The following is a 12,382-nucleotide window of genomic DNA, read 5'->3' on the forward strand; positions in this document are numbered from 1 at the left end:
GGGCGACCCTGGTCCAGGAACAGCTCATTTTAAGTTAAAATGTCTTTCCCCGACTACACTGCGCCTGACTACACTGCCAGGGCAATTCTTAAATCACGCACAATGCTCTTTTTTACAACAAAAAGTTTGCAAATATGTTTAAGAAGCACAATGATCAGCTGTTTATGTAGAGTCATCCATATTAATTCCCTCCGATTAACAGTTGTCTGTTGCCGCCACAGTATTCAGAAGAAAACAATATGTTTCACTTGTTGTGCCATCAGAAGGGGAGGACCAGGGGAACATATCAGCCATACAGATATGGTCCTAATAGTCACGGTGCTGGATCTCGTCCTCAACAAATACAGCACCACTAGAGGCAGGGAAAGATATCCTTAAGCTGCACTTGACATATATATATATATATGGGAATATTTGGGCAGGTGCGACTGCATTTGGCATATGATAATGTGGCCTGGGCTTCAGAGGCGGAATTTGAACTTGACAGGCCAAGAGAGTACTTGAATACATATCAGATGCATGTACCATATGGCGCCAGTACCTGGATATTAGCCTGCAGTTGACATGAGGCCTATACTTGGACATGTACCTGACTTATATTAGCAACAATAACACTTGTTTGTTTAGTGCTTTTGCTGGATTCCTCCTGCTTTTAAGTGCTGCGATAACAAAAGGTGTCATTGCAATCCAGTGTTTGATGGTACTACGCTTATAAACCCTGGAGCCTCCATCCCCCAACATGGAGACAGTTTGCCAGGTATTTGCACCTTGCGCTTGTTTTCTCACTCTTTCTGTTGCAAACACAAAAGATTGATAGCTGGAGGGCTCTGAATGAATGAAAAACCACTGGCAAAGCTCTGGACAACCATCCAGGCCTTAGTTATTCAGCCTGCAATGCCACTGGAGAAGGGAAAAACATATGCAAATCAGGCTTGGGCCCACCTGGGTAAGGTGTAGCTCGGGTCTCTAGGCACGGAATGATCGGGACCCACATCTGGGCACACCCAATCCACTCAGGGTGACAAATACAACATGCTGGAGGGTTCTGAATTCATCAGAAACCACTGGGAATGTCTGGGCAACCATCCAGACCATTGTTTATCAGACTGCCATGCATTACAGAAGGGTACAAGTCAGGCCTCGATATCCAAGCTACACTTCACGGACAATGCCCAATGAGGCCAATACATGTCTGGGGTTACTTGTGGTCTTTTTCAGATTGGCTGTGGCCTAGCAGTTCGGCCTGGACTGTCCCCTTTGGGGGTGAGAGGGGAGACCAAGCTTGAATTGCATATTGTCTTTTGCTTCTCTGTAAGGGGATGACAGGCACAAGAATGGCATTTCATTACATTGGTAATTGATTCATTCAGAACCTTCCAGCCATCACTCTTCTGTGTTGCATTTGTAAGCTCGAGTGGGCAAGTATGCCCAGTTGTGGGACCCACGCTTCCAATACCTACAGACACAAGCTACACCTCACTGACGACGCCCAATAAGGCCAAAACATATTTGGGGTTGCTTGAGGTCTCCTGCAGAAGGAATGTGACCAAGCAGTTCAGGCTGGAGGGGCATGGGGGGGGTGCAGAATTTGCATGTAGATCTTTCCACTTCTGTAATGGTATGGCAGGCTGAATAATGACGGGAGTGTTGCCCAGTGTCTTGCCAGTGTTTTTATATTCATTCAGAGCCCGTCATCCATCACTCTTCTGAATTACATTAAGTTACTCTCTCATTAGGAACGATGAAGTGCTGAGTCACCCCGGCGTCCTGTAGGCCGAATACAGTCCAGATGTCCAAGGAAAGCGCTCAACTCTTTGAGCTATCTTATCAAGTGTCCCTTGGTATATTACATTGCGATTGCAATGCCAACACCAGGACAAATGTGGCTAAGCCTTGCTTATGATGTTGGCATCTGGACATTTGGGCCTGTGAGGCTGTCCAGCTCTTATAACTGCATTACCTGCTCACATGACGCTGCACTTGGCATCGGATGCCAATAACTGAGCGTCTAAGGCTGTGCATAGTTTATGGTCGCAGTACATGAGTGTACACAAAGCATGACTGTACATAACATGTCATGAAGTTCCTGGGCATAAGATTCTATAGGTAGGATACCATGGCAATAACTGATTACATTATGCTGCAGTTGGCATGATATATCCTTACCCGGGAATGCAAGGTTTCTAGCAGTTAAGTTTTGCAGTGTGGTGGCTCTTGGCATATCGGCTGTGTGTAGTACATGACTATAGTCTGATTATGCGACTTTCCCTGCATAAAATGGAACAACGTGAACATTTGAGGCAATAGCAGGACACAAAGCAATGCAGGACTATGGTGGCTGTGCGCCTGGCCTCAGGTGGAAATGCTAGGTTTACCGGTTGCATTGTATGACTCTATACCTTATTTAATATAAGGTTTTAACTAAAATTGACTTGTGTCTACTTTAGTCCGTTTTTTTGTAATTTAGTCAGTGAAACCTGTTGTGTTTACTTAATATTCATTACACTTTGATATCATTGCCGGGATCTCATTGAGTTTAAACGTCATATGTCGCTGCCTTCCTGTGATGTCATTGTTAAAGGCTGTAGGATGTCACTTGTGCTGCCTCTGTCAGTTTCGTGAATTGCCTTGCTTCTTATGGTCTGAGCTTGTTGTACTGGTGGGTCCACTCTTTCAGTCATGAGCTGCGATTGAAATAGAAAGGGGTCTCCTTCATTTGTATAGGAGCTCCCTTTCACTTCCCACGGTGACCTTGTGTTGCCAATGAGGTAAACGTCACATATAGGCCAAAGCACTCATAGTTCTCTCTCTCTCTCTCTCTAGAGGAAACAAGTATTGGCAATGCCAAAAGTTTTGGTTGTTGTGTATGCATGGAAAAGGCACTGCCAGGGTGGTATTAACTGGCAATCAATGATAGCAGCAGAAAAACTGTGCAAGTAACTGGGGATATAATAGCAGTGCCTTGCAAATTCCAAATACTTGCACATGAGCCAAAACTGTTTGCTTTGCTAATGCTTATTTTTAATAGGACTTCAATGAAGGACATGCATACGGCTTATAAATGAAGTGGCTAAAGGCAGACATGGTTAAGACATTGTTATCACCCCAGTGGCGCATGTACAGCACCAATTAAAGCATTTGCTCTCAGAAGACTGCTCTGAAAACACCCTGGCAGGCGCTTCGAGTGCAAAGTGTTATTTTAAGTCTTGATAGAGTTAGTCCAAAGAGATCCCTTGAGGGTGTGTTTTGGGCAGGGAGATGCAGGAAGTCGGTGGGGATGGCCATAGGGATGGCAATGGGCAGTCAATGGGTGGGTAAATAACCAAGCAACACCTACAAGCATTGTGTCCCTCCTCATATGCCAACTCTACCTAGCTGTGCTATAGTGAATTAGTTTGGGCTTATAGTTCGAGCTAAACTAACACCTTATAGCTAAAACAAAAAACAAAAAAAAACACTCCAGCGTTTGGCCTAGTTGGGAAGAGCCTTATAGCTGCAGCTGCTTCAAAATACCAATGCGTTGTTCATGCTTTTACATCGTTCAGCATTCTCAACGACCAGGCCTACGTGTTTCGATTCATTGAAGTCAGTGCCATGACATGATTATGACAGCAAGTGTATGTTTTCACTGGTTCATGTGCGTTGATTATAATGTGTTCTTTTTTCTTCCTAGCCCAACTACACAAACCCGTTGGTTGCAGTGAAATTTGTGAATGTTAAACCGAACACGAAAATTCCTGTGGTATGCAAAGTCGTCGGAACAAAAATCTCCACAGACAACCCTCATGATCCTTACGAAGGAAAAGTCGAATTCACCCTTGAGATTAAATCGTAGGCAGAAAAAATAGGTTCAAAACGAATTACGTTCATCGCTTCAAGATACGTGCTATGAAGGTCGAACATTTGAAAGTAGATTCGATGTGACAGTGTGGCCTACAGGAATGGATATCATGTACAGCTAGGGGGTTTGCACTGTAGCCAGTCTGTGTTAAAAAAGCATATTCCACATTCCAACCACTTACAGCACACTGGAAAATAACAATTGGGTGGGGCTTTTTTAAAAAACATGTGAAATTTAACAGACACAATCAAAGCAAAAAGAATCCGCTCATCAAAAACCGTATTTCATTTTCAGTAATTATCACAATCACAGAAAGTTTCACCATCATGGAAAGTGTCCAAAACATTTTGTGCGACTAGGCAGTGATTTTGCATACAATTAACCCTTTTTTGGCATAGACCGCAAAAACATTATTTGCCAAAGCCAGTAGGTTTTTACTGCCATATCGGGTGAATCCTGAAATGCCCCAATATACTGCATGCCATGATTTAAGGACAATGACTTCGGAGCTAGGTGTTGGACCTTTGAGTCTTCTATGCAAAAGGCACTGTCTTGTTCACACTATATGTATACCGTCTAATACAATGGAACCAAGGAGGGCAATAAAGTTCACACTGTGACAATCACTAACGTACTTAGCACAAAACAGGCACAAACAAAAAAAAGTAGAATAAAACGAACATTGTACGTCAAGCTTGGAGCTCACAGACTCTTTCCATTAAATTGACTCTAGTCAACCAATTGAAACTAAGGCACACACAGAATATTCAGCTTTCAGGTAATCACCATGCTAGAAACATCACTAAGCTGGGTTGTGTATTAATGCAAATTTGTCGTCTGCCACTGTCAAAGCAATACTTTGGGCAACACTGGGTGCCACTAAATTGTCACCTATACGCCAAGCCCTTCAAAAAATCCATTGGTGGGCCACCCTGTTCATTCTGTCTTTTAGCATACAGTGATTGACTTTTTTTTCAAATCAAACATGCTATCATATGGTAGGTAGGTTTTGCTAGTATAGTTCTATTTGTCATGTTATTTTATGCAGTTTTATACTATAGGATTAGCAACACATTGGATATATTTATCTACTGGAGCTATAGCGTATTAAATTGTGCAACTGTTCATTTTGTAGCCCACATAGTTCTGTAACAAAGACCAACAGGTGTGAGAGTTAAGACTAAAGATTAAGACAGACTTTCTATTGTGTTCCTTACAAATGAAATCATCTGTTGCGCGCTCTTCCTTTTACTCTGTGGGATATACCAGGCGTTTTTGCATAACTAAAATAAAACATTGTACCAAAACCCATTTTTGGAGTCTGTTGCTTTGTTTGAATGCCCACTGTAAGATACACACAACAAATCAGCACAATTGTAGGGATGTTTAAGTCTGAACCAGAGTAAGCCTGAGCCAAACACCCTTATGTGCTGATTCTCGTTTAAGAACTTCAATACATCTCAGCTAGGCCAAGACCAGTGCCAAGACCAGTGCTCCAAATAAGATTTTGAAGGCGGAGGATTTTACTGCCTATTTTTTTTAAAGTTGGGAGTAAAAGGAATCTTTATGGAGTAAATATGTAATTCCAATTGCCAATAGGAGTACTTTATAAGCGAGTAAAGATATGTTTAACCGTAAAACGCGAATGTTTTTGTAATACTTATTCATTTGCACCTAGTTATTCATACACATTAAAAGATGCAGGTTTACGTCTTCCTATCACGCCGTAATAATAGTAGTTTCTTCCTGAGGTACAACGTGCACTAGTGGTCCAAACATATCCATGGAGCTGTGAGGGTGAAAAAAGAGGCACACGGTCATACATATTTGTTTCCCATTTTTCGTTGGGAGTATTCTTACTTCCTATTTGTATTTTTGGTGAGTATTTGCCTGTTTTTAGGGAGTAAAAGTGGTTGATACACCCCTTATCTGTAGGGCTAGCCAAGCCAATCAGGCACTAGATACTGTAGAAAAAGGGTAGTATTCATATCATCTAGCTGTATTTATTTGATGGTAGGGTTGGCATTTCTACTAGAAGTGCAGTAAATTGAATCATCAGACATCACAGCACTCCCATTTCTAGATGCCTTTAAAGAGTAGCAATGATTATATGGGTGGTTGCACGCCAGGTTCTGAGGCGGGGTATTGTGTGATGCATGGAGATAAGCATGTAACAACATACCTAAATAGTCTGTATATGAATGCAGCGTATCAGGGGTTGGTTGATAAACATTTACAAATGTACATTAGGTTAGGATGCGATGGAGAGAAAGTTGGGGGGTGGTTGGGAGGTGTTTGAGGGAGGAAGTACCATTACATTGCTAGTTGACAGAGCTTCAGCTTGTTTGTGAAGAAGTGTACCCAGTGGACTGCTTTGATATCGGTCGGAAAACCATTCCAATGGTGAGGGGCTAGGGGAGCAAAAGAGTAGAAACAAGTGGAGGTGTAAGTGGAACAAGAGGCAGAGATGTAGTTTAGGGTTTCAGTAGAAGAGTAGAGAAAGATTCAGCCAGGTAATTGGTGGTGCAAGGATTGTAGACCCTGAATGGACTTAAAGACAGGTAGCAGAGGTTGAAATAAAGAGCCATAATTTTGCAAGGAAAGCCACCCAAAGTGTTGAGGACATGCTGAGGTGAGAGAGGATCTGGGAAGATGGTAATGTGTGTCTGGGACAAGTTGAGTGCTCTGTTGATGTGAGCAAAAGCATTGAGAGAATTCCACGAGTAAGCTGGAGCACATCTCGAGTCTATTGAGAACCTGGGTGGAGAAGAGGGTTTCGGTAGAGTGGTGAGTTAAGTTAGGGGGATTCTGGCCACAGTGACATGGATTGATGTATTGTGGGGCCACTGCCCAAGAGGACCCACAGGTTGTGAGCCTTGGATGACAGCATGAGAAGGTCAGGAAGAAAAAAGATGCAGGATGGGAGGGTGGGGTCGACATTGGAGTAGTGGCGACTGATGCATTTTTCAATTGGTGCGTAAACATTATGCATGAACATGCAAGGGCGACTAACCTTAGCAAGGGAGCCTGAACCAAACAAAGGCGATTTGGGGGTGAAGGAGCGATTCTCCATCGAGAAAATGTTTTGAATAATGGGTAACATTTGTGCATTTTATAGCACACTTTGTGAACATTTTTGTAAAAGACATATATATAGTTTATAGTCCGTTTTTTAGGGTAATACATGAGAAACTCCATTAGTTGCCAAGCCACCAACAGTGCACTGGAGAATTTTCATGATGCCTTTCTCACTATATACAAATATTGTTGCAATGTAAAAAAATATTTTCATCCTGACTGTGCACATATATGTCAATGATGACTGCACCAATACATACAATACTCGAATATAAACATTTTTGTTCTGGCTAAAACACCAGTAATGATACTATAAGAAAACATGTCCATCGGTGTGCGAACATACTCGTGATGGCATTGCCCTTAATGTCAGTAAAATGTCATTCCACTGAAATAAAACATGTCCTTGCTAGCTGCATAAATGCCCCTCCCCCATATGATTGAACACACATGTGGGCTTTGCCCTTAACACCAGTTAAAAATGCCATTCCACAGTAAGAAAACATGTCTTTGCTAGCAGCACAAATGCCCTCCATTTAAGAACACTCATGTGCTTTGCCCTTAATTCCAGTATAATATGCCATGCCACAGCAAGAAAACATGTCTTTGCTGGCTGCACAAAACAAGCATGCTAGCATTATCCATTCCTTTCGGGAGACACTGGTCCAGTCCTGGTTTTAACTTTGCATTCTGGGACTTGCAGTCCTGGTTTGAAACTGGGGAAATCCCAGAAGGCAACGTTAAGACCAGGGATTAATGGTTACATGTCTTTATACCGAATCATTTTAACACAAATACACATATAATGAAAATTATATAATGACAAAATATAACATCTTTTTTCTTTTCTTTGCGGGACCTCATCCCTAAAACCCCACCCCAACCATTTCCCCTCAAGATTGAAGTCTTTACGGCACCACCACTGCATTTTCGTTATGTTTTTCGTTATATATTAATTCTATATACATTTTTGTTATAAAGACTGTATACCGGCTGGATCAGTATCTCCGTAATGGAATGGAATATGTTGGCATGCATTACAAATGCCCCACCAACCCCATCAATGGAAGATCACTCTTGTTAGATTTGCCCTTACTGCCACAAGTATATAATGTCATGCCACTGTGAGAAAACATGTCTCTACGTGCTGCACAAATACCTCAATCCCATGTAAGAACACTCCTCATGTTGGCTTTGCCCTGAACACCAGCAAAACACATCATGCACAGTAAGAAAACATGTTTTGCCTGCTGCACAAATGCCTCCACCCCATGTAACACTCATGTTGGCTTTGCCCTGAACACCAGCCAAACAGATCATGCACAGTAAGAAAACATGTTTTTGCCTGCTGCATAAATGCTCCCTCCACACCAAATTACGAGCATTCATGTTGGCTTTCCCCTTAATGTCTCTGTAAAATGACATGAAATACCATCGTAAGAAAATAAGTATTTTCTGCTTGCTAGTTGCATGCACCAATGTCCTCGCCTCCTCAACACACACACACACACACTGCATTATCATTACACAAACGAGTACAGTTACTCACGCAGATACACTGTCAGTCACACACACTTTTCAACTAAGCTCTCTCGCTCTCAAACACACTCAGGTTGCAGTGTCACAAGAGTTTGAAAGCCCCAGCCACTGCCTACTGGCATCGGTAGAGTTTAGCAGTAGCTAATAGCAGCGAAAGATAGATTATCTGTTGGGTAATGACCTTATTGATCTTGAAACAATCAGGTTGGTCACTAGATTCAAGGCAAAGCAAGCAACAAGGGAAGATGTGCACGAGAAAATGGCCCTGAAGTCTTTTAGTGCGGAAGGCCCCAGACTCCGTTGGTGCCTAGCCCAGATCCAAGTCCACTAAACCACCAGATCCTGTGGGAAAGGACCTAGTGACCACTCATGTGGGTATTATTGTTGCATTTATTCGAGAAGCAACTAAGCGCTTTACAGAGGTATTAGTCTGCCTATATTTCTGCACAGGATCCAGGGATATCAGGGTTGCCATGCTGGTGTTGAAAAGGAACCTACGATGTATATGTGGAAGCTTCTAGTCACAGGATATGCTGGAGACCCAAATAAGGCTGATGTTTGCCAGTCACAGTGAGATTGACCCACTGGCAGGTCCCATGGGTTGTTCAAGGTGTACTGGTAGATTGGTTTCCTGTACAGGGAGCTCAAGAATTCTGAAGCAGTGGTGAGCAGAGATTGGTTGAATCGGTACATTCTGGTAGTGGTAAAACCATACCACACCCTGCAGTAGTCCCCTTGAAGAGTATCAACGCCCTTGTGGTTTGAAGGCTCTGATAATAATATTTTGTTGTTGTTGTGGGATTCCCTGAAGAAGTAATTTCTGAAATGCACTCCAACTTCATAACAGCATATATGATAGAGAGGTGGGAGGACTGTGGAGTTACCTATACATTCTCAACAGCTTTCTAGCCTCAAACCAACAGGCTGGTGGATAGTTTTAACAAGATCCTGAAAGGCATGATTGTTTGCTTTGAAGAACACCTAAGGAGAAAAGAGTTTTTCTCCTGCCATGCCCGCTGTTTGCCTATGGAGAGGTGCCACAGAATGGAGTATGGTTCACTACCTTGGAGCTTTTTTTTGCCATCCTGTTAGGAATCTTCTAGGTCTGTTGTGAGAAGGATGGGAGTGTAACTCTCAGAGACCTTCCCAAAACACAGTGAATTATGTGCTTCAGTTAAGATCCAGAATGGCTAATGCATGGAACAGTCTACCAAGAATATGAAGGCAGGGCATGACTTAATGAAGCACTGGCACTCCAAAAGGAGGCAGTGACAAAATGCATCACAGCACAGTTGGTCTGGGTAGTGGAACCTGTCTAAGCTAGTACACTTCAAGCTAAGTGAACTGGACCCTACATGATTCAAGAAAAAATCATTAATACAAGGGCCCCTCAGAGGAGCGGCATAGAGTCTTTCATGTCAACCAGCTAAAACCCTACAGATAAGCATCATGATGGAGTACACCTCTCCTCTGATCTGGCAGAACAGCAATTTCAAGACTGCCAGCGCTGCTTAGGCCCATTTGCTTGTATGTTCTCATAAACTGCAAGTCACACAGACTGGTGTGCCCATTACATTGACAGAAAGTATGCCAGCGAAGAGCAGAATTCACTGGATGTCTGACAAGGTGAGGGACAGCATTAAGGAGGAAGTCTCCAAGATAAAATGATGGCTCTCGGAGATCATTGAGCTGTCAATACTCCATGAACTAGTTTGGTCACGCTGGATTCTAAAATGTCCAACAATAGGATAGCCGAAGTTTACTCTTCTGGGGACTACAAGTAGGCTCAATTCTGTGAGAAAGACAGATGCATACCCCATGCATCGCGCTTATGATCTAATGGAGAAGTTAGATGCTGCCAAGTAAATGAATACCTTTGACCTCACAGCTGCATACTGACAGATTACCTGGCTGACACGGTAAGAAGGTGTCTGAATTTTTTACACTAGAGGGGCACTACAATGTCATGCAATTCGGTTCAGAAATGCCCCTACCACATTTCAGAGGATGGTATATCGGGTCTTATTTTGCTTAAAAGACTTCAGCTCTGCTTATTTAGATGGTGTTGCAGTCTTCAGTCACTACTTGGAAATAAATATATTTCACGTGAAACTGGTACTGATTGGAAGTGGAGAGTTTTGGGCGCATCCTCTGACAAACTGACCTGCCACCTGCTCCAAAGGCAATACAGATTCTATGGCCTTTCTAAGGAGGGGGCCATATCCAAGCCTGCAACTCTGCAGCATGTAACAACACAGCCAAACTCTTTAAAATCTGCAAGGAGCTGGACAATCCTACTGCAGTCTCCACTTCTCCTGTTCCCTCCCAGCCCCTCTGCATAGCTCTGGCCTCTTATTTCACCACTAAAACTCAGCACATGCTGTGCTTGCTTTCCTCTCCCTCTCCCTCTACCGCTTTCAGGCCCCCTACTTCTCCGTATCCTGTTCCCTTTTCCTCCTTCGCTCTGACAACACCTGACGATGTCACTAGACAAGTCCAATCTATGAAAGTGTCATCCAAACAGGTGCTCCGCTGCTCCTCCAGAAACATCAAGGACCACATTACCACACTCGCTCCAGCCTTGGCCAATTTCTGAAATCACTCTTGCCACCGGATCTTTCCCCGCTCCCCTCAAGCACTCCCCTGTGCACCCCCTCCTAAAAAAAATCCTTCTGCCGATCCTACATATCCAGCAAATTATCGCCCGATTTCTAGCACTCCTTTCCTGGGCAAACACCTGGAAAAGCTGGCCATCTCCCAGCTTACCCTCCACACTGAATCGGATGGCTTCCTCCATGATCATCACTCTAGCTTCAGAGAGGCACAGAAACTGCTCTCCTGAAAACCTGTGAAGATCTGCTCTCTAATCTTGACTCCAGCTCTCACTCTGTCCTCATCCTCATCCTGCTTGACCTTTCCTTTGCCTTCAACACGGTCAATCACATCACCCTGATCAACTGACTGTGTGAACCTGGGCACCACAGATCAGGCCCTGGCATGGCTGACCACCTTCCTGATGGACCGTCCCTCTGAGGTCCAACTTGGGTCCTTTCTCTCCACCAACTCTCTCCCCACATGTGGGGTCCCTCAGGGCTCAATCCTCTCACCCTGGCTCTTCAATGTCTATCTAGCCCGTTGGACCACCTGAACTTCACCTTCTCTTCTAACCGTCAGTGTTATGTGGATGACACTCCTCTCTTTTTTAGGCTTCTCTTAGCCTCCTCCCCTCCCTCGCTCATTCCTGACTGTCTATCTGTGATTCTGGATTGGTGCGCTGGCAACAATCTTTGCCTTAATGCCAGTAAGAATGAGATCCTTCTCATTGGGACTCCTGCTCCCACTTTCCCTCTCTCACTCTGGTCGCCATCCTTGGACTCTCTACCCTCGCCTCCCTGTGAGGCAAAAACCTTGGTGTCACCTTTGACTCCACTCTCTTTCTCTCCTCACATCACGGACCTTGACAAAAAGGCCCACTTCCAGGTGCACCGCCACAGAAGTATTCTACATTTCCTCACTTTCCCCCAGAAGCTCACTGTCTCCAGTGCCCTGGTCCTCTCCAGGCTGGACTACTGCAACAGTCTCGTTCTCAATCTGTCTAGCTCTACTCTTCACCCACTGCAACTAATCCAGAACAGGACTGCGAGACGTATCCTTGGCCTCATGTCCGCTCACTCTCTTGCAAACTTACCTGTCTGCTGCACTGACTGGTTGCTTGGTTGCTTGGTTTCTTTTGAGTATTTGTGGGTACAAGGCTCCTCCACAACCAGTCTTCCTTTTCACTACCTCTTTTCCTACCGTGCACTTAGGGGCTGTAACTGTAACCCTTACAGCCCCCCTGCCTCCTGGTACTTACCCAGAGCTGCAATGCCCTGGCTGCACTTATTCAGAGCCATGCTGCCCTGATCCCACTTCCCCCTTTCCTTC

At 44.0% G+C, this 12,382-nt stretch overlaps 1 protein-coding gene across 1 annotated transcript in view; it reads left to right on the forward strand.

The window, feature by feature from the left end:
- ATP4B (ATPase H+/K+ transporting subunit beta) overlaps positions 1-5,152 on the forward strand; it is a 132,381-nt gene extending 127,229 nt beyond the window's left edge. Inside the window, exon 7 of the mRNA XM_069637129.1 lies at positions 3,674-5,152. Within this exon, the coding sequence (XP_069493230.1) occupies positions 3,674-3,835 (162 nt within the window). The 3' untranslated portion in view covers positions 3,836-5,152. The remainder of the gene's footprint in view (positions 1-3,673) is intronic.
- Positions 5,153-12,382: the final 7,230 nt, after the last annotated feature.

Source organism: Ambystoma mexicanum, chromosome 7p (assembly GCF_040938575.1).
Source record: "Ambystoma mexicanum isolate Mex_15411 chromosome 7p, UKY_AmexF1_1, whole genome shotgun sequence".
Classification (NCBI taxonomy): domain Eukaryota; kingdom Metazoa; phylum Chordata; class Amphibia; order Caudata; family Ambystomatidae; genus Ambystoma; species Ambystoma mexicanum.